At 39.7% G+C, this 20,090-nt stretch overlaps 1 protein-coding gene across 1 annotated transcript in view; it reads left to right on the top strand.

The window, feature by feature from the left end:
* Arhgef38 (Rho guanine nucleotide exchange factor 38) overlaps window positions 1-19,458 on the top strand; it is a 129,737-nt gene extending 110,279 nt beyond the window's left edge. The window contains exons 11-14 of the mRNA NM_001427634.1: window positions 5,417-5,560; window positions 6,636-6,834; window positions 6,949-7,190; window positions 14,665-19,458. Of these exons, the coding sequence (NP_001414563.1) occupies window positions 5,417-5,560; window positions 6,636-6,834; window positions 6,949-7,190; window positions 14,665-14,850 (771 nt within the window). The 3' untranslated portion in view covers window positions 14,851-19,458. The remainder of the gene's footprint in view (window positions 1-5,416; window positions 5,561-6,635; window positions 6,835-6,948; window positions 7,191-14,664) is intronic.
* The last annotated feature ends 632 nt before the right edge of the window (window positions 19,459-20,090 follow it).

Genomic DNA, 20,090 nt, shown 5'->3' with positions numbered 1-20,090 from the left:
GTAACAAGAATGTGTCAGAGAGGACCTATGGAGAGGGGAATATGACAGAGAGGTATGGTCCAGTCTGTCCTGCAGAAAAAAATCATAAAATAAATGACCTCAACTCATTTCTCTCTCCTGATCCACTGTGGGAGCCTAAGGGAAAGTACTGTCGCCATGCTTCTTTCTAACCAAATGTGTGAAGTATCAAGGGAGTTGGGAAGGGGAGGAACAACAAATGAGAGTGAGCGTGGGTAGGCAGCTTGCAGTGGGAATGCTGACTGGACTCAAGCCGCACACAACAGAGTATACTTACTTTTCTTTGTTGTACAGTCCTGCCTTTACCTGTTGTCTAAATCACTGCTTGTGGATTTCGGAGGGGACTGGGGGAGACGGTGAGTGGTTTAGTGGGTAGCATGCAAGCATCAGGACTTGAGCTCATACTCCTAGCACCCACCTAAAAGCCAGGCATGGCAGCACACGCTTGTGACCTCAGTGATGGAGTTAGAGAAAAGGATCCTAGGAGGCTGCTCAGCCAAGTAGTGTGGCCATTTGGTAAGCTTGAGGTTCAGTGAGATACCCTTCATGAAGAAAGATGACAAAGGATTGAGGAACACCTGTGCCCTCTGGCCTCTACAAGTGCACATGTGGACATATGGACACGTGCATGTTCTTATGTGAACAGACATGTGTATACATATATTCTCTCTGTGTGTCTCTGTCTCTGTCTCTCTGTCTCTGTCTCTCTGTGTCTCTGTCTGTCTCTGTCTTTCTGTCTCTGTCTCTCTGTCTCTGTCTTTCTGTCTCTGTCTCTCTGTCTCTGTCTCTCTCACACACACACATGCACATACATACACAATCATACACACACATACACACTCATACACACATACACACTCATACACACATACACACTCATATACACACACACTTGTACACACACACTCATACACACACACTCATGCACACACACACACACACACACACACACACACACACTTCTATCAATTGTGTCTTTCTGCTCAAATTCCCCCCAGAGCTTTCTGATCTGCTTCACTGTGAGGTAGCTCCCTTTTATCGATGAATCACTGTAATCCTGAGATTATACTCTATTCTTAATCTGGAGAATTTCATCACTTGTCTTTTGTGTGGACTCTCATTTCCTATTCCATATCTCATGCTAAGCATTATTATTATTTTTTTCTTTTTTTTCTTTTTTTTTTTTATTAACGTGAGTATTTCTTATATACATTTCGAGTGTTATTCCCTTTCCCGGTTTCCGGGCAAACATCTCCCTCCCCCCTCCCCTTCCTTATGGGTGTTCCCCTCCCAACCCTCCCCCCTTGCCGCCCTCCCCCCACCAGTCTAGTTCACTGGGGGGTTCAGTCTTAGCAGGACCCAGGGCTTCCCCTTCCACTGGTGATCTTACTAGGATATTCATTGCTACCTATGGGGTCAGAGTCCAGGGTCAGTCCATGTATAGTCTTTAGGTAGTGGCTTAGTCCCTGGAAGCTCTGGTTGCTTGGCATTGTTGTACATATGGGGTCTCGAGCCCCTTCAAGCTCTTCCAGTTCTTTCTCTGATTCCTTCAACAGGGGTCCTATTCTCAGTTCAGTGGTTTGCTGTTGGCTTTCGCCTCTGTATTTGCTGTATTCTGTCTGTGTCTCTCAGGAGCGATCTACATCCAGCTCCTGTCGGTCTGCACTTCTTTGCTTCATCCATCTTGTCTAATTGGGTGGCTGTATATGTATGGGCCACATGTGGGGCTGGCTCTGAATGGGTGTTCCTTCAGTCTCTGTTTTAGTCTTTGCCTCTCTATTCCCTGCCAAGGGTATTCTTGTTCCCCTTTTAGAGAAGGAGTGAAGCATTCACATTTTGATCATCCGTCTTGAGTTTCATTTGTTCTAGGCATCTAGGGTAATTCAAGCATTTGGGCTAATAGCCACTTATCAATGAGTGCATACCATGTATGTCTTTCTGTGATTGGGTTAGCTCACTCAGGATGATATTTTCCAGTTCCAACCATTTGCCTACGAATTTCATAAAGTCGTTTTTGATACCTGAGTAATATTCCATTGTGTAGATGTACCACATTTTCTGTATCCATTCCTCTGTTGAAGGGCATCTGGGTTCTTTCCAGCTTCTGGCTATTATAAATAAGGCTGCTATGAACATAGTGGAGCACGTGTCTCTTTTATATGTTGAGGCATCTTTTGGGTATATGCCCAAGAGAGGTATAGCTGGATCCTCAGGCAGTTCAATGTCCAATTTTCTGAGGATCCTCCAGACTGATTTCCAGAATGGTTGTACCAGTCTGCAATCCCACCAACAATGGAGGAGTGTTCCTCTTTCTCCACATCCTCGCCAGCATCTGCTGTCACCTGAGTTTTTGATCTTAGCCATTCTCACTGATGTGAGGTGAAATCTCAGGATTGTTTTGATTTGCATTTCCCTTATGACTAAAGATGTTGAACATTTCTTTAGGTGTTTCTCAGCCATTCGGCATTCCTCAGCTGTGAATTCTTTGTTTAGCTCTGAGCCCCATTTTTTAATAGGGTTATTTGTTTCCCTGCGGTCTAACTTCTTGAGTTCTTTGTATATTTTGGATATAAGGCCTCTATCTGTTGTAGGATTGGTAAAGATCTTTTCCCAATCTGTTGGTTGCCGTTTTGTCCTAACCACAGTGTCCTTTGCCTTACAGAAGCTTTGCAGTTTTATGAGATCCCATTTGTCGATTCTTGATCTTAGAGCGTAAGCCATTGGTGTTTTGTTTAGGAAATTTTTTCCAGTGCCCATGTGTTCCAGATGCTTCCCTAGTTTTTCTTCTATTAGTTTGAGTGTGTCTGTTTTGATGTGGAGGTCCTTGATCCACTTGGACTTAAGCTTTGTACAGGGTGATAAGCATGGATCGATCTGCATTCTTCTACATGTTGACCTCCAGTTGAACCAGCACCATTTGCTGAAAATGCTATCTTTTTTCCATTTGATGGTTTTGGCTCCTTTGTCAAAAATCAAGTGACCATAGATGTGTGGGTTCATTTCTGGGTCTTCAATTCTATTCCATTGGTCTATCTGTCTGTCTCTGTACCAATACCATGCAGTTTTTATCACTATAAGCATTATTATTATTATTATTATTATTATTATTATTATTATTATTACTATTACTATTACTATTATTATTGTTGGTGGTGGTGGTGGTGGTAGTAATAGAAAGAGTAGGAGTAATAGTAGTAGTAGTAGTAATTGTTGTTATTATTATTGCTTTGTACCTATATTTAGGTGGCAACATAGATTGCTTAATAGGTACTAAGAAAGGCAGATTGGAAGTGAGGTATCTTGGCACACTGTTGTTTGTTGGTTGGTTGGTTGGTTGGTTGGTTTATACCTATGGAGTCCAAATAGTGATGCCCATATATCCATGGCACTAGAAACCAACCAGTGGCCACACTCCTAAAGAAAATGACTCTCTCTCTCTCTCTCTCTCTCTCTTTCTCTCCCTCCCTCCATCCCTCCCTCCCTTTCCCTCCCTCCCTCTCTCTTTCTCCCTCCCTCTGCCCTTCTCTGCTGCATTAATAGCTTCCAAGATAGGGAGGGGCTTTGGCAATCTCTCTCCAATCCATGCTGGAATTTTTAACTGGCGTGATCTTGTGCCTCTCTTGTGTAGTTAACCACAGCAGCTGTGACTTCATGTGTGTCACAGGAATGTCATGTGCAGGGCACAGCATTTCACAGCACTCTTCCCTGTCCTCCAGCTCCTAGATTCTTTCCACCCCCTCTCAACGTTCTCTGAGCACCGGGTGTGGGTAGGGTCGAAACAGATGCCCCATCCACAGCCATGGCTGTTAATTCTCCACACTTTGAACGGTACCGCATCTCTACATGTTTAACACCCGCCCTTACAGTAAGAAGTTCCTCTCACCAAGGTTGTAAGGGGCACGAATCTATAGATGTGTACCTAAACATTAGGAGGCAGTTTGACAAGGTGACTACTTGGCGAAACATAAACAGGGTTTCTCCTCCTGCCTATGACTTTCCTAGTCATGTTTTTCTGACCAACCATGTTTTCAGTAATAGACTTTCCTCCTAGGGAGTAGGCCCTAACTGTGATCAAGAGAGTCGTTGGTTACCCAATACACCCTCTTGCCATTATTCCTACAGTAGGTGTACCTTGCTTGGCAAATCAGGACTGTAGCACAGGGGTGGGACAGGGAGGAGGAGGTCCAGTACTGGGCAGTACCACTGTGTCTTTTCTCGCGTCAGCAGCTTGTATGGTACCTCTCAGGGTTATGAAAGCTAACCATGAAGAAGAATTTCCTGTCAGTTCGAGATTTGTGTCCTGCAGCACAAGTCCATGGTGTCTTTAGGAACGCAGCCTTACCATGCACCTATTAAAGGCCGCAAAGAGCAATGGCAGTAGCCTGCATTGCTTGGGATGTTTTGGGGTCTCTGTGACCAAAAGCTCAAAGGGGGGGGGCTTATGCCTCACTGTGAGATTTTCATTTAGTGATTCATGTCTTCTGGGAGCAGCATCATTCACAGATGTGGGATACTGTCATTCAACTCACTCTTAAAAAATTGTATTTTCAGTTAAATTACAGACTAAATGGGTTTGTGTGAAGTTTTCACTTTCTCGTTCTTTCTTCTTTCTTTCTTTCTTTTGATTTTTCTTCCTTTCTTTCTTTTTTCAGTTTTGGTTAAAATATTCCTTACTCCCCCTTCTTCACCTACCTGCCCCTTATCCTGCTCCAACATTTAGCTACTGCTATTCTCTCTCTGTTGGCCAAATCACCTAAGTTTTATGTGTATATATGATATATATATATATATATATATATATATATATATGATAGTAAGGACACAGGTCCCAAATAGCCTCTTTATTATGTTTAAGCCTTTGCCTAGCCTGCTCAAATCCCCCTGCCTCAACCCCTAGCGTCCCCCTCTCTACTGCCATTTCATTTATATTCGTCAACTCCCCTCCTGGTATGCACCCTGCAACAACTGCTCAGTTTTAGCTTTTAGCGTCCATACATAGTTCATGTTAAACATACAAGACAGACACTCGCTCACTCTTAGCCACGCCTCTTGTAGCCTCATTCCCTGTACTCCCCTGCTATCCCCGGTGCCTGCCTCTCCTATCTTCCTGCTGATGTACCTAGGCTGCTGGTAACACCACAGCTTCCAGAACTTTACTCCTGGGTCTTTCTTGCTTCTTTCCTGCTTTGCTCTCCTATGTAGTGTTGAAGCTTTAATAAGTACCTCTACCATTTTGTGGGGCTTCAGTAACACCAGATTGCCCATCTTTACAGACACTATCAAGTTGCCCTGAAATTTCACTGTGGCTCTGTCTTACCCCCAGCACCACCACAACCCCGGCAGAGTCAATACCTAGTGTGATTGGTTATCTGAAAACACCACACTGTTTCTCCGACAGGTGCCACTGCCAGTCTTGGGCATCTCAGAGATTCAGAATCAAGTGCTGGAAGAGGTTCACAGCTTGAATTTTGTAAAGGACAACAGTGCCACCTTTATTGAGAGGAAACTTAGCTTTGAAAAGAAGAAGCCCACACAGGTTCTGGTGAGTTGAGCACTGCCCATGGCTGTGAAGACATCATCTCTTTGCCTTGTCCAAATTGTAGCACATCGATCCCCCACACTGTCCATACCATCCACCATCCAAACAACATGCTCCGTGTTTATTTTAGTGTTTCTACCTTGTATATTACAAACTCTGTAGGAAAGCGATGCTCGTTTCTGTTTTACTCACGACAGTTCCCTAATGTCCCAAAATGTCCTTGACACACAGTGGATACTCACATTTGTTGTCTAGGGTTTTAAAGAGACGAACCATACAGTGTAGCCCCTCATTTCCAATCCGCTTTATTTCCAACCTCCAGAGATAGTTCCTTTTCTTTTCTTGTTCAACGTCACTTAGTGCCAGCATTTGGAAAGCATCCCTTCGTGACTCCTTCCTTGTTAACCCAGGAAAAGATGCACATAGGCAATTTATTGAATTAAAATTACAAAGTACTCACCATGCAAGAAATTAATACAAAATAGTAAATTATCACTCAACAGTCAGGAGTTGTTAGGACTTCTGTCATCTTTGAACCTGTTTTTAAATTTTCAATGTAATTTATTTATTTATGGTACGTGTGCGTGTGTGTGTGAGACACACATACACACATACACACTCATACACACACACACACACACACACACACACACACGCACGCACGCACAGGCACGGGGTGGGGGGATACATTTAGAAGTCAGAGGATAGCTTATAGGAATGGTTCTCTCCTTCTGCTCTGTGGATTCTGGCGATTGAACTCAAGTGGGCAGGCCAGGCTTCGGGGACATCTGCTTTTATCCTCTGAGCCACCTTGCCAGCCCCTGAGCCTCTGCCTTCTTATGCCTGATTGAATTTTCTTTCTTTTCTACAACACTGCCCTCATGTGCTTACTCGAGATTTTAAAACTGAAAATCTCCGCTGACTATACGAACAGCCCGACCCAAGCATCCACCTTGTCATGTATCCAGATTGGTGTATAACTTATACGGTGAAATAATTCTCTAAAGGAAAATCTTTATGGACTCAACGAGGATTTCCCTGTACGTCCATCTGAATCAGGGCTTCTTACTGTTCCCAGCCAGAAGTGCCACATCAAACTGATGTTCACCGCTCCAAACTTCTGTCCACATATGGAGCAGAGGAACTCTACCGAGCTAAGCGCAAGTGTAATGCCACACAAGAACATGACGTCAGTCTTCTAGAAGGGGAGCTGGTAGCTGTTCTGGAGCAGAAGGATCCCCTGGGGAGTACAAGCAGGTGGTTTGTTGACACCGGATGTAAGTTTCTTTCCCACAGACTAACCCGCCTCAGGTTGAGAATTTCCCAGGAGTCTCTGCGTGTTTGGGGATGGTCCTCGCATAACCCTGGTGCTTTCTTCCTCTTTCTACCAGTTGTAAAAGGCTACGTGTACTCTTCCTTCCTGAGGCCCTACAATCCAGGGAAAGAGCAGAAGGTGGATGCAGAGAACAGATTCTGTGACGACGATTTCGAGAACATCAGTCTCTTTGTGTCTTGCCGGCCGGCCGGTGACAGTGTCAGCATAAGCGACAGCAGCTCATCTCTTAGTGGCTCTTGCGGGAAGTTTGAAACAAATGGTGCTGATGCGGATAATTTTCAAGAGGTAGACGAACAGGTAAGACGTTAAGCCTTCATGTTAAAATGCTTGGCCACTCAAACTGCTCACATGGAGCGGAAATACAGATAGGGAATCTGCCAGCTCTGACCTTGAAGAGACCTAGGCCAGTTAGCGCATACCATCTGCGGACTGCTGAGCGAAGAATTAAATTCTCTAAACTCGCTTCCTCCAAAATAGAAAAGAAAAGAAAATCCTTGTACTGCAGAGTTGTTGTTTTGACTAGAAACGATGCACACGATGAACTCTCGACCCAGAATAGGTCCAAATCATAGCGATCACTAATCTACTGGTAAATATTCATCGTAGTCAGAAATTTCTTTTTTAACGCTCCACCGCTGGAGAAAGGCTGTTCAATTGTGATCATCAATATCAGGTAGGCACTTATCTCTGAATCAGCCAGAAGAGTGTTTCTCAACCTGTGCGTTACGATCCTTTGTGTGTGTTTGTGTGTGTGTGTTGGGGAGGTGGGGGTCAAATGACCCTTTTCCAGGAGTCACTCTAGCCATCCAAAAACTCAAAATATTTACGCTATGGTTCATAACAGTAGTAAAATTACAATCATGAAGTAGGGACAAAAACAGTTTGATGGTGGGGGTCACCACATGAGGAGCTGTATTAAAGGGTTGCATCATTAGGATGGCTGAGAGCCACTGCTTTAGAAGCAATGTCTTCATTGAACTGGGGAGGACTTGGACACTTATTAATGCCGCCTGCTAACCACGGAAGCTTGCCCGCTTGCCTTTCGCTGGTTGTGCCAATGCAAAGATCACTGGCATGGCCCCTTCATAAATCGGCACGCTAATTATAATGTAAGGTTCGTTTTTGCTACCTCATAAAGTATCAGTATTTTCAACTATTAATCTCCAAGTAGTGACCACCTAATTTTCCACCTTTTTAACACAGTTAATTTTCATTAGCCTAAATTTCTTTCCCATTGGGATGACACATTTATTTTCAGAATGTAGAAATGAATGATATGGATAAACTAAATGGAAATTGTTCATTCCTTTCCCCTTTCTCCTATTCCTCAAAGACACCTTGTCTTTCAGATAAATTTTATGCATATATATATATACACACAAAAAAAACATATTATATGTGTTACCTTTTTAACACTTAAATACCACTCTACTTATATAACTCATTCATTCTTAAAACAATTCTCTGAAGTATCTTTACATTTTTATATCTTTGCTGAGGCAGAATCTAATGATACAGCCCAGGCTGTCCTTTCACCTCAGCCTCCTCAGCGGCATAACTATGGGCACATACTGTCACACCCATTTTATAAAATCAGTCAGATACATAATTACTAACCCAGTCAAAGACACTAACAATATTATTTATTTAAAAGTGTAAAACAATAATTCCAGGCATATTCTTCATCTCCTTTTGTATGCTTTTATAAATATATTTGTAAGGAAAATTAATAAAATGTATTGAGGGGTCACAGGATATATAGAAAATCTTTACAGAGCTGCCCTTCATAAATCACATTATTTAAGTCTTATTTATGTGCTATAGAATTCACTCGTTTTAAATGTAAAATCCAGTGACTTTTAGAATAGCTACAGTATATTTAGTCTAAATTGTGCAAACTAATTTCAAACATTTCTTTCATGCCCAAAGATCCTTTCGATTCATTTGCAGTCCCTGCTTTTTCCCACACCCAGTTTCTGAAAATCACTAATCTATTTTCCATTCTTTATTATACCTTTTCTATATATTTTTCATGGATGGAATTGTATATGGGGTTTGTAGCTGGCTTTTTTCCTCTCAGCATGTATTTAATATTCATCCTTGCTGTAAATATATGTATTTTGCATCGTTTTCAACCACCTAATAGTATTCCATGGCATAGATACAGCATTTTAACAATTTGCCATTTAATCCATTTCGGCAACGTCTATTTTGATGCTATTGTGAATAATGTCTCTATGGACATTAATGTATGTGTCTATGTGGATTTCACTTCTCTTAGACATCCAGGAATGGATTTGTGCCCTGGCATGGTAAATATATGTTTTACTTTTAGAGGAAATACCAAATCATTTTTCAAGTGAATTATATGCTACATGTTTTCTTTAATAAGAAGGGAGAGGAAGGGAGGAAATTCTCTCTTTCTCAAATTAGGAAATACCTTTTATAAAATCCATTTTATTCTCTGTTTCCTCTGAATTTGGAAACTAGTTAATATAGACAACTGGCCTTGGGTAAATACTGGCATTATTAGTAATAATTTGGATTGAGAAGCACATCTTGGATCAATGGTCACATGGGATCCCTGATAACTTCACTTAGATTAAAATGATCTCATTCACGTTGAGGGTTTCCCCCCTTGCAAGCAGAGAGTATGCCTCAGTTTATTATAGCAAAGATCTGTGACCCCCGTGGGGGCTCCAGCAGAAGGAGAAAGAAAACCTCAGAGGCAGGAGGGAGCCATTCCTTTGATGCTTTACCACTGACCACAATGGCATGTGGACTGGCGGTTTTCAGTCTCCTAGTGCAGCTGCTCTCCATCCTTGGAAATGAGGAGAAGGGATTATAGTTTCATGTTCGCCACAGGCTGATATTTCCATTCTGTCATTTCTCAGGGAGTATGTGAATACTTGCATTTATGGGTCAGAGTTTAAGACCGATATAGCATAGAGGTCCAGGTAGGTGACTGAAGATGGTTGAAAATCATATCTTTGTCAAATCTCATATCTTATGTGTCCCCAATAGAAGTTTTTTGCATAGCTATTTAAACTTTAAAACACAGTCAGCTGTCGTCTGTACTGCTTAGCCAGGCATTGCTTGGTTCCACTGTTTCTTGCTCTGCTCTTTTGTACAGTGGTGATTCTTTCTGTCATCCTCCAGACTTGCAGAACTACATCCTAAGAGGAGTTGTAGGCTGTCCTGTAGTGTTACTGAGGATTCAAGTGAACCCTGACAAGGGCAGGTAGATGGGCAGACTTGGCTTCTGTGACAAATCTCCTCCAACAAGGCCACACCTCCTAGTCCTTCCCAAACAATTCCACTAGCTAGAGACCTATTATTCAAACATGAGCTTTGGGTGGCCATTTTCATCCACACCACCTCAGAGAGTTTCCTCAATTATTTTGGAAATGTACTTGTTTGCATCTGGTCTTTCCTATAAGGTACAATTGAAAGCACATTTTCAGACAGATTTGTTGTTTTTTCAAGCTTGTGATCTGGTCTTTGCCCTATATTTTATTATCACTTATGATAATGATACTGCATGTTGACTATGCTGTGTGTTTCCAAGTTCACCAACAATCTAAGAGGCTGATTCTAAGGTATTTAAGTAATCTATTAAAATGAAGATTAAGAGAATATTTGATATGGAAAGATGTTTTACAATGCTCTAAAAGCAAAATAGTTTGCAAAAATATGCAGTTTCCTTTTTATTACTATCTCAGAATAAAGAGGAGTGAGGGAGGACAAGATGGAGAAGAAAAAAGAGTAAAAGGCACTTGACTTTCTTTGTGTACTTTTGAGACCTTTTCCTTAAAACTACTTGTTTACACTGAAGATGTCCTTTCTTCCCTGCACGCCTGTGAGCTCCCTTTATTCTTACTAGTTTTAATGGTATCAAACATGCCTCAGGAGGCATCCTGTGGTGTGATTTGGTTTCTTAACCATCCTTTTATGATAATAGCTTCAAATTCACCCAAATGCTACATATATATGACTAATCTAATGTCAACAATGGGAGACTCTCTTAGGGAGTCCATACCCAGGTCTCAGGTGTATTTTAGTGTCTGAGAAACAATCTTTTCTTAAGCCTCATGTTTAAACCTCTTAAATATTTTTATTAAATTCCCAGATTACTTCATAAAAACCTACGTATTGGTGAAAATATATAATCGTTGAATGAAGAAAATAAAAGCTTGCTTCTATAGGGCGAGAGAGAAGAATGGGTATTTTTTTCATGCAATGTAATCACTTTGGCTTTGGAACTAATACAGTGAATGCTGGTTTTTAAAGCTTTTTAGTTTTGGAAAGGAAAATTAAAATACATTATGAATTTTATTGTTCATAGCTGGAGAATTCGGATAAAATCAATAAAATGAGATTGCACAATGCAATGAAGTTATAAAATAAAAATTAAATGCAGGAATACACAGAGTAAGAGACTTCAGAAGTGGCAATGACGCCACAGGAAACAGTACGACGCCTATGGGTAATAATCTGTGGATGACTCATTATATAGGTGATGTTAAATCAAATGCACAGAGAGCTAAGCTGGATGGCCAGGTTATCATACATAAAAGGAAATGCAGATTTACAACAGGCAAAGGAGCAAACAGTGAAACGTTTCAAAAATAACAAGAGAAAAAGGGAATGCGTGACTGTGATTCATATTGATATCATTTTAATTAACGTTTCTGGAAAAAGCACGAGCACATTTAAAGTTAGAAAAGCATAGACTCAGATTTGAAAAGGAAAAATTCCTCAGTTCTTCAATTTGCCACAATTTGAAAACTTCCATTTTTTTCCTTCTAACAACAAAGGAAATACAAAGAATTAGAAGACCAGAAAAACTACTCTTCTTTCAAAGCAGACTTAATTCCATTTTGCATATAGAAGGCCTTTAGATAGCATGCTATATGAGAATTAGTAAGTACCTATCTGAAATAAGTCTGGACCGTGACAATCTACAAGTGTTGTATAATTTTGAATTTTAAATTTATGGCCTCATGAGAATTATATTTGTTTCACACACACACACACACACACATACACACACACACACACACACACACACACACACACACACACACACACACACACACATATATCCAGGCATGGTGACACACTTTTAATTCCCACAGTGCAGACTCAGAGGCAAGTAGAGCTCTATGAATTCAAGGTGACCCTGGCCTACAGAGTGACTTAAGGCCAGCCAATGGTTGCATAGTGAAACTCTGTGTCAAAAAACATCAATAAAAAACATTATAATAATGAATATATCTAATCGAAATTTATTTTCCCTTTGAGGAAATCTGTGCCAAGGTGAAAGACTGCACGGGCGTTGAGGTATGGGACAGTAGCTAAGCTATCCTTCTGAAAAATCCATGCCTGAGAAAGCATATTTCTTATTGGTTCAAATTACAAAGATGGCTACAGCTGCTGATTCCAGCTCTTATAGATTCCTTGGGGACTATAATTTAGCACAGCACTCTCCTGTATTATTTTGCAAACCAAATTAACCATGCACTAATTTTGTGGATCTATTCAATACTATCACTTTAAAACCTACCAAATGGTGGTGACGTTTGAGAAACTCCAGACCCTTTCTCCAGGCATACACTGTGTATCCCCCTTAGAACAAGAGTTTGAGTCCTAAAACCCTAAAAAGAAGTTGATCAAGCACAGGGTTGGGAGTTAGAAGATGGGGGTCTTGGCAGCACTGGTTAGCATTGTGGTTGAGAATGTTTCTAACCCTTAGCTGAGAGGGTTATTGAGGTTACAGCCCATGTGACATAAACCATCACAGGCTCTGTAAAAAAAAAAAGTATTTATTACTGCTGAAATTTAATTAATAATTGATAGCTCCCCCATTCTGTTCTTTACTTTCAAACAAAGCAATCCGTTTCCAAGGGTCTGTCTTCATGCATGCACCACAATCCCCTATACGACATCCAAACCCTTTAGGTCAAGGAAACATCTGAACGTATCATGTAGCATGGCATTCATGACCCTTGAGGGGTGTGAGGCCTACCTTGATCCATTCAAGTTTCCATTAACAAAATAGCATATACCAAGTGACGTTCCAACAAATCTTCACAGTTGTAGAGACGAGAAGTTTGAGATTAAGTCACCGTTTTTGTTGTCTGATGAAGTCAACTTTGTCGTTCATGGGGAGCACCTTTTGGGGAGATTTTCACTTAAAAGAGATGAGGGTGTTGGGCTGATTTTATAAAAATAGGTCCCACTCCTGAAGGCACTGTCTTTTAGACCTGATCACTTCTTCCTAATTTTACCTCATTATTATAACTTTAGGACTAAGGGGGACACATTTAGATCTCATTCATATGGTTCCTTTTCTTGGATAATACCTCAGGCTCCTTGTTAAGAAGGTACCAGGCAATGGAATCAGAGTTTTGTTGAGCCGAGTAATGGTTTAAGATTTACAGAAAAAGTCTCACTGTCCTGTCTAGTCTCTTCTCCTTCTTAGTGATGTCAACTCATGCCTCATGGAACCTTGATCTACTTGTCCTCAATTTTCCTTCCTTTTCTCCCCCTTATCTCTTTTCATGCATCCACTTTTGCGGATGTGACATACTAACTCCTTTATCAACCCCTCCCTGATGAAAGGCTACCTTCAAACTCTACCCCCTGTTTAAGTGTAGCTTGGTGGTGGTGGCAGTCTTGTGGCTTTGTCTTGTCAATATTTGTTATTTCTTCAGCTGAGCTTTAAGGTTTCCAATAACGTATTTTGCAAAGTTTGTTCAAATGACTATAGAAATGTTGGTTAGTTGCTTAATTTCATATCATAAGGAAACATTTTTTTAAATTTAGCAGTCTTATGATTTTACTGAAAGATGAATTAAACAGCAATTAACTAATAACTATCTAATAGCTATCAAGTATTTTTCTGAGGTCATAGAAATTTTTAATTGAAATTTATTAGTTTCTTCAAGGTCAGTTAGTTTTGGAAAGTTATACATTTTATTCGATGCACTTATAAAGATTTAGAAAATTAAAGAACTTAGAAGGAACAGGGAGAATTACTTATAGTCCTACCAATCAAAGAAATGATTTAGTGATTCTAGATATCTAAGTTCCCACCGGCATGTCTGTGTACTTGTGAGGGTAGTTATCTACAAAGTCTGAAGAGGGCGCTGGATTTCCTGGAACTTGAGTTCCGGCCACTGGTTGTGAAGCTCGTGAGTGGGCACTGAGGTCTCGATCGGGTCCTTTTATGCTGTCTGGATCACTGAGTCATCTCCCAGCCTATAATTTTACATTTCAAAAATATTTAATATGAATATTTTCTATATTGTTATTCTCACAAGATGCCACTTAAATGACTACAAATTTACTTAATAGGACTGTCTTTAATCTACTCTTTCTAACCCTTCTCCGCATCCCCATATCTGTCCGTATATCTAAGACAGAAACATTGTCGTACAGATGTTAGGTGTCTGTCAGTGTTTCTGCTTATGAGATCTTAAGAGATTGATTCAAAGAATGAACAGTCAAAAGCATTTTACAGAAATGCCAAATGGCCTTCAAGCATGGGCAATCTACATTCCTTCCGATAGAAAACAAATGCCTGTTTTCCCTTCCAATCTAGGCCATATCCTATCAAATCCATCAGGAAGAGCTGGACCATGTGACTGTAAAAAATGAAAACAAAAACCAAGAACACCTAGTGTTGCTTCTGAAAGGCGAAAACATGTTAAGTTTCTCCAAAGCTTTAAGTTCTGCTACCAATAATGTCTTTTTGGTTTTGGTCTAGGTCTTCTATGCAGTCCATGCCTTTCAAGCACGGAGCGACCATGAACTCAGCCTTCAGGAGTACCAGAGAGTCCATATACTTAGGTTCTGCGATCTAAGTGGGAATAAAGAGTGGTGGTTAGCTGAGACTCAAGGTCAGAAAGGGTATGTGCCCGCTAACTACCTTGGGAGGATGACGTATGCCTAAGGAAATGAGCGACATTTCCCCGGCAAGCTGCTTATTGACTACCTCATGAAGCCGACGACGAAACTTCAAACCCGAAAGCAAGAGACCTCGGAACTGCATGAACAGCGTACCACGTTTTGAGGACAATCTTGCTTCCTAATAGGACACCTTCACCGATGTATAAAGAATAATGGTTGACAGAAATACTACCAACAAAAACAGCAGGTAAAACAGCCTAGGCTCTGACTATATTTATAAAGGCAGAGATCTTTTGAGAAGACATATTTTCACTGATCATCACCGAAGAGTGGATCTAAGAGGAAGGTTTTTCCACTTTATCGTAATTTTTTTCCTGTACTTTGCCTCAGACATATTGTTTTTCACATTTCTTATTTGTACATGTACCTGTTTACATGCACACATAATATACTTGGCAGTTTATACAGCATGAGCACAATACAGATTATGCACGCATGTATAAGTCACAGAGTAAACTAATTACGCAGAAAAACGACAGGCAATTAGAAGTCTTTAATATAGGGCTCCATTTTAAATGCATCTTTAATGAAAGGGAGACGATAAGGTATTAGTAATATTAAAAACTTACTCAATGTGTACTCCATGATGCCCCTTGCTTTCAATGATTTCTAGGTCATGATTTAATGCAGTGTAAAGAGTAAACACTGCTAGCAAAGGTAGAGGGGGTCGAGCACAGGCAGCATGGTTCCGACGTCTGTTCCTACTGAGTACACCGGACACGCCTTGAGTGCAAAAGAGAGATGTGAACAATGGGCCTGGAGGAAATCAGATCCACATTTCAATCTTTAACAGCTTTTCAAAATTAAGGGCTTCCACGAGAGCCGGGGAGAGAAGAATGAAGTGTCAAAGTTTATTCTTTGTAATTCTTATCTTTGTGATGAAGCACTATGGAAGTGTAATGGTTTTAAAGCTGTCACAAACGACTACTGACGAGGCTTTAATGAAGAAACAGTTCGGCATCACTCTGATTTAGAGGTACATGAGCAGTGCACGTCCTACTTCAGAGCCAGGGTGCAAATACATTGAGCAGCCAGTTTGTACTTAGACGAGGTGTGGAGGACTGCATTAGCACCATGGTAGGGCATTGTGCTTTAAATTTGGCGACTCCCCTGAGAACTGTCCTCCAAAATTTCAGGCATATTCAGTCAAGACATTAATGGATTCAAAAAGAGAAAGCAGGACAGACGCAGGGATGAAATGAACCAGAGAACACGCTCAGGAGGAGGGAAGGAGAACTAAAGTAGTTGGAGGCAACAACTCCATAGAGAATATTTTATGAAGACCGAAATGCCTGGCATGTGTGTCCTTGGTCAGCATTCTCAAATAGCTGCTGTACATCAGGAACTCTGATAACATTGAGGGGTTTAGCACAGTGCAAATCAATGCAGTACCCGGCCATGCAAAGTTTAGAGTCTAAAGAGGACAGCAGTGGGATTATAGAAGAAAACCCACGGTGATGCCTACTGAGAAACAGTGTGTTTAGGATCATGGAACAGGGAGGCTTCTAATTTTGTTTAATTTCCAGTGGTTACTCTTTTATAATTACAGTAGATTTTAATTGCCTATAAAATTCCTAATGACATGTTTTAAGATTTGTTACTTTGAAAGATTTGATCCATTCAATATATACAATATATCATATATATGATAACCATATATATACATATATATATATGGTTACATTTATTACTGAGCAATATCCATAACAAAATAAAGAGTTCTATTTCTCCCAGGGTAGCTGACTGAATACCATACCTTCTCCCCAAAGCAGAAGTAGGATTTTTACATGAAAGAAACAATTTATACTACTACTAAGAACATTAAAGTTGTTTTATAACATTCTCATGACATTGGTTTTGTTGTAGGGCAACAAAAGACTTTCTAAAAGATATTAGAGACTTTAAAAAAGTTAATTTCCCTTTGAATTCAGTTTTAACACATGACTTTGTTTGCCTAAGTTTAAGCAAAAAGAAATATGAAGTTGCTACTTAAGAACACTATGAAAACGGTTCAAAGAGGCATAATTGGTACATGGCGGTGTGCACGTGCACACCTGCACACCACACCAAGCTTCAAGGTTTTACACAACAGTGAAGGATTATACCAATAGCACAGTTGTGCTTTTCTGGCTGAAATCAGTGATTAGATGCAGGAGTTTTGTCTACTGATGTGACACTAGGAGTGATGCTTCCTGTTTGACCTTTGAAAAACCTGTGCCTGGAAAATCAATCCTTCACTCAGCTCCTGAGAGAGAACTGTTATGAAGCCAGTAACTGCAGCTTTCCTAACATGATGTGCCCATTACTAGAAATGAGCTCTGAAAAATTATATAATACCTTCATTTTCTACTTTTTTTAAAAACTTTTTTACTTAAAATCAAGTAACTCGTAATTTTGCAATTAGACATTGTTTTAATAGACCCCAGAGAAATAAATTTCCAAGAAAGTTTATAGTTTATAGGAGATATATATATATACATATATATATGTACATATATATATGTATATATATGCAGGCTAGTGTGTTTTTTTATTCCTTTTAAAATTAAAATTGTACAGAATAGTATCCTCTGACGTGGGTGATATTTTTTGCCAAGATGAAGAGGAAGCTTCTGTAGTTATTTTTCTAAATAAATAAAAATATATGCATTTTATTTACATTTTATTTTGAAATGCACACGTTAAAACTTCTAGTATACATAATATACAGTGTGAAATATTCATCTAGTAACATAAAATTATCATTGGTGCACAATCATGAAAAAGTCCCAAAGCCTGTTTCTGAACTTACCTTATACTTAAGAGAAAGACATTGACTTTGAAGGATAGGCAGAGAAAAGATAAAAATGCACGTTTAGTCACAGCAATGAAGCAATGGGTAACAGATGCCGAATGCTGGAGCATTCTAAATCGTTCCAAAATACAATTCAGATTTTTGAGAAACCACTTTTAAAATGCCTGATGCTACTTGAGATGAACATAGTCTGGGTGGTTTTCAAAAACGGTTGTTTCAACTACTGAGACATGGAATTGTCACTTCTTGGATCTTTATCCTCCCCCATTGACTTTACAAAGCTGTATGAATAACAGGAGTAAATTATAAAACATAAAAACCCTTTAAGTTGTTTGTAGTAACTATAGCTTCCTAATATATGCACTGCATTGCTAACTAGTGAAAATCCTAGACCTTTCAAAACTCAGACCAAATGATCCTATACAGTATATCATGGCCAATAAGGTTGTGATTTCAGTCACTGACTAGACAGACACTGGACTTGGAGTTCTGTAGGAATAGATCCTGTGTAAAGAATGCAAATCTTACAAGTCTAATTCTGTAGTTGCTTCCTCCTCTATATACACACAGATATAAAATTATATATAATGTCCAAACTACAGCTCTTCAGGTCTACTGGATCTCAAGTTGAGGTCTTATTGTAGCTACTGTTTTCACAGTTGTATACTCTAGTTAGATGCAGGTAAAATTTGCATATTTTGAAAGAACTCAACACTTTAGAAAACACTCTAGAATCAAGATGTCCGTGTTTGGAAATCCCCGAGAAGATACTTTTACTAAATTAGTTTTGTTTTGCTTAAAATTCCACCGAGGCATCTGAGCGTATCCATCGCATTTCTGATTTCTTGTGATTTTAAAATTTCATTTTGTTAAAATGGATGTATTTTCTGTGAAACCTGTAGGTCTTAAGAATTTATAATTGTAACTAATAAAAGCACTACCATGCCCTTGTGAAGACCTGGAGTAATCTAATTTTTTAAATACAGATGTGCTTTATACTGGAGTCACATTCTGGTACACTCACCATGGGTCTAAAGCACCCTGCTCTATCATAGTTCAGCGAGTCAGTACTACATGTAGAGTAGCAGTTGCTTGGTGTCACGATTACGTGAATTACTGGGAGCTGCAATCTGTTGCCCCTACCTGGAAATGATCTGAAATAGTCTTACAGAGTGTGTGAGTGCTTCAGGAGGATGACTTGAAGTGCAGATGCTACTAAATGGATATGACTTGCACACTACTGGAAAAAAAACCAACAAAAGCACTGTAAACCAGGGGTCATTTGTATTCTTTCATTTTATCTTGACTGAATTGTGTTTTACAAAGTGGGAAACTAACACAAAAGGGTTGAAAGACCAGCATTCTTTCAGTGTCATTTTGTCTCATTTTTTCAAGTCACTAAACTCTGTGGTTAATCTCATAAATTACAATATGAAAAACAGGAAAAGGATACTGACCAAAATAGTTTGAATCGTCAATCCTAAATCTTTATACAAGAACACTTGCTGTTGTGGTTGTTACTGCGCTGTTTCCCCTTGGCTCCTGTGTTTCATCATTTTGTTGCCATCTGGTGGTGCTTTTTGGAAAGTTATGGGACCTAGAGGCGGTAAAGACTTACTGGAAGAAGCCTTCACTGGGAGCTAGATTGAGGTTTTATAGCCTGGCTCTATGTCCTGTTTCCTATCAGCTGAGACAAGCTGATCAACTGGCCTCATGGTCCTGCCGCCATGCTTTCACCATCATGATGGATGGTATCCCTTGAGAGCTGTACGCCAAAATAAATCCTTTCTCCCTAAAGTTGCTTTTGTCAGAGTATTTTATTACAACAGAAAACTAAGGTACCTACTCACTTGTCCACTCATTCACCGCGCCAACACGGAGAGCTGTAGACTTCAATGCTATTCAAGAAAAAAACAAGCTCTCTATGGCTCACATAACCTAAGTGTTACAAATCCTTGTTATACATAGCCAAACAAAAACATACTGTTGCTGCTTTCATAACTGCTTCATGTAGCACACTTGATGAGGAAAAAATAAAGGCCTAAGAGCTATTTCAGATAATTTCTAATATCAAATATGTATCTTAAAAACACCAAAATTATTCTCTTACACACATACATACACAGACACACACACCTATACAAAGAATCATATTCACTGAAAGATAAATTACTTCCTAAACTTATTAAAATTTCTGACTAGTGCCACAAATGTCAAGACAATTGTTTCTCAGACCCAGCACACTTTCTGTGATGGGATTAAAATTTTTTACTTCAATGTGTAATCTGTACTAAGCATTATTTCTCTAATGGCTTCAAGGAAGTGAATTACAATAACCGTAATAGCTGTTGATGTAAACTGGTGTCAGGTCATTTTGTTAAGTCAAAATTGTACTTGAACTATAAACAACAAACTCTTCTGAACTCTTT

The sequence above is a fragment of the Rattus norvegicus genome, chromosome 2, assembly GCF_036323735.1.
Source record: "Rattus norvegicus strain BN/NHsdMcwi chromosome 2, GRCr8, whole genome shotgun sequence".
Lineage (NCBI taxonomy): Eukaryota > Metazoa > Chordata > Mammalia > Rodentia > Muridae > Rattus > Rattus norvegicus.
Note: the sequence above shows the minus strand (reverse complement) of the source record. Positions and strands in the feature narration are given on the sequence as shown.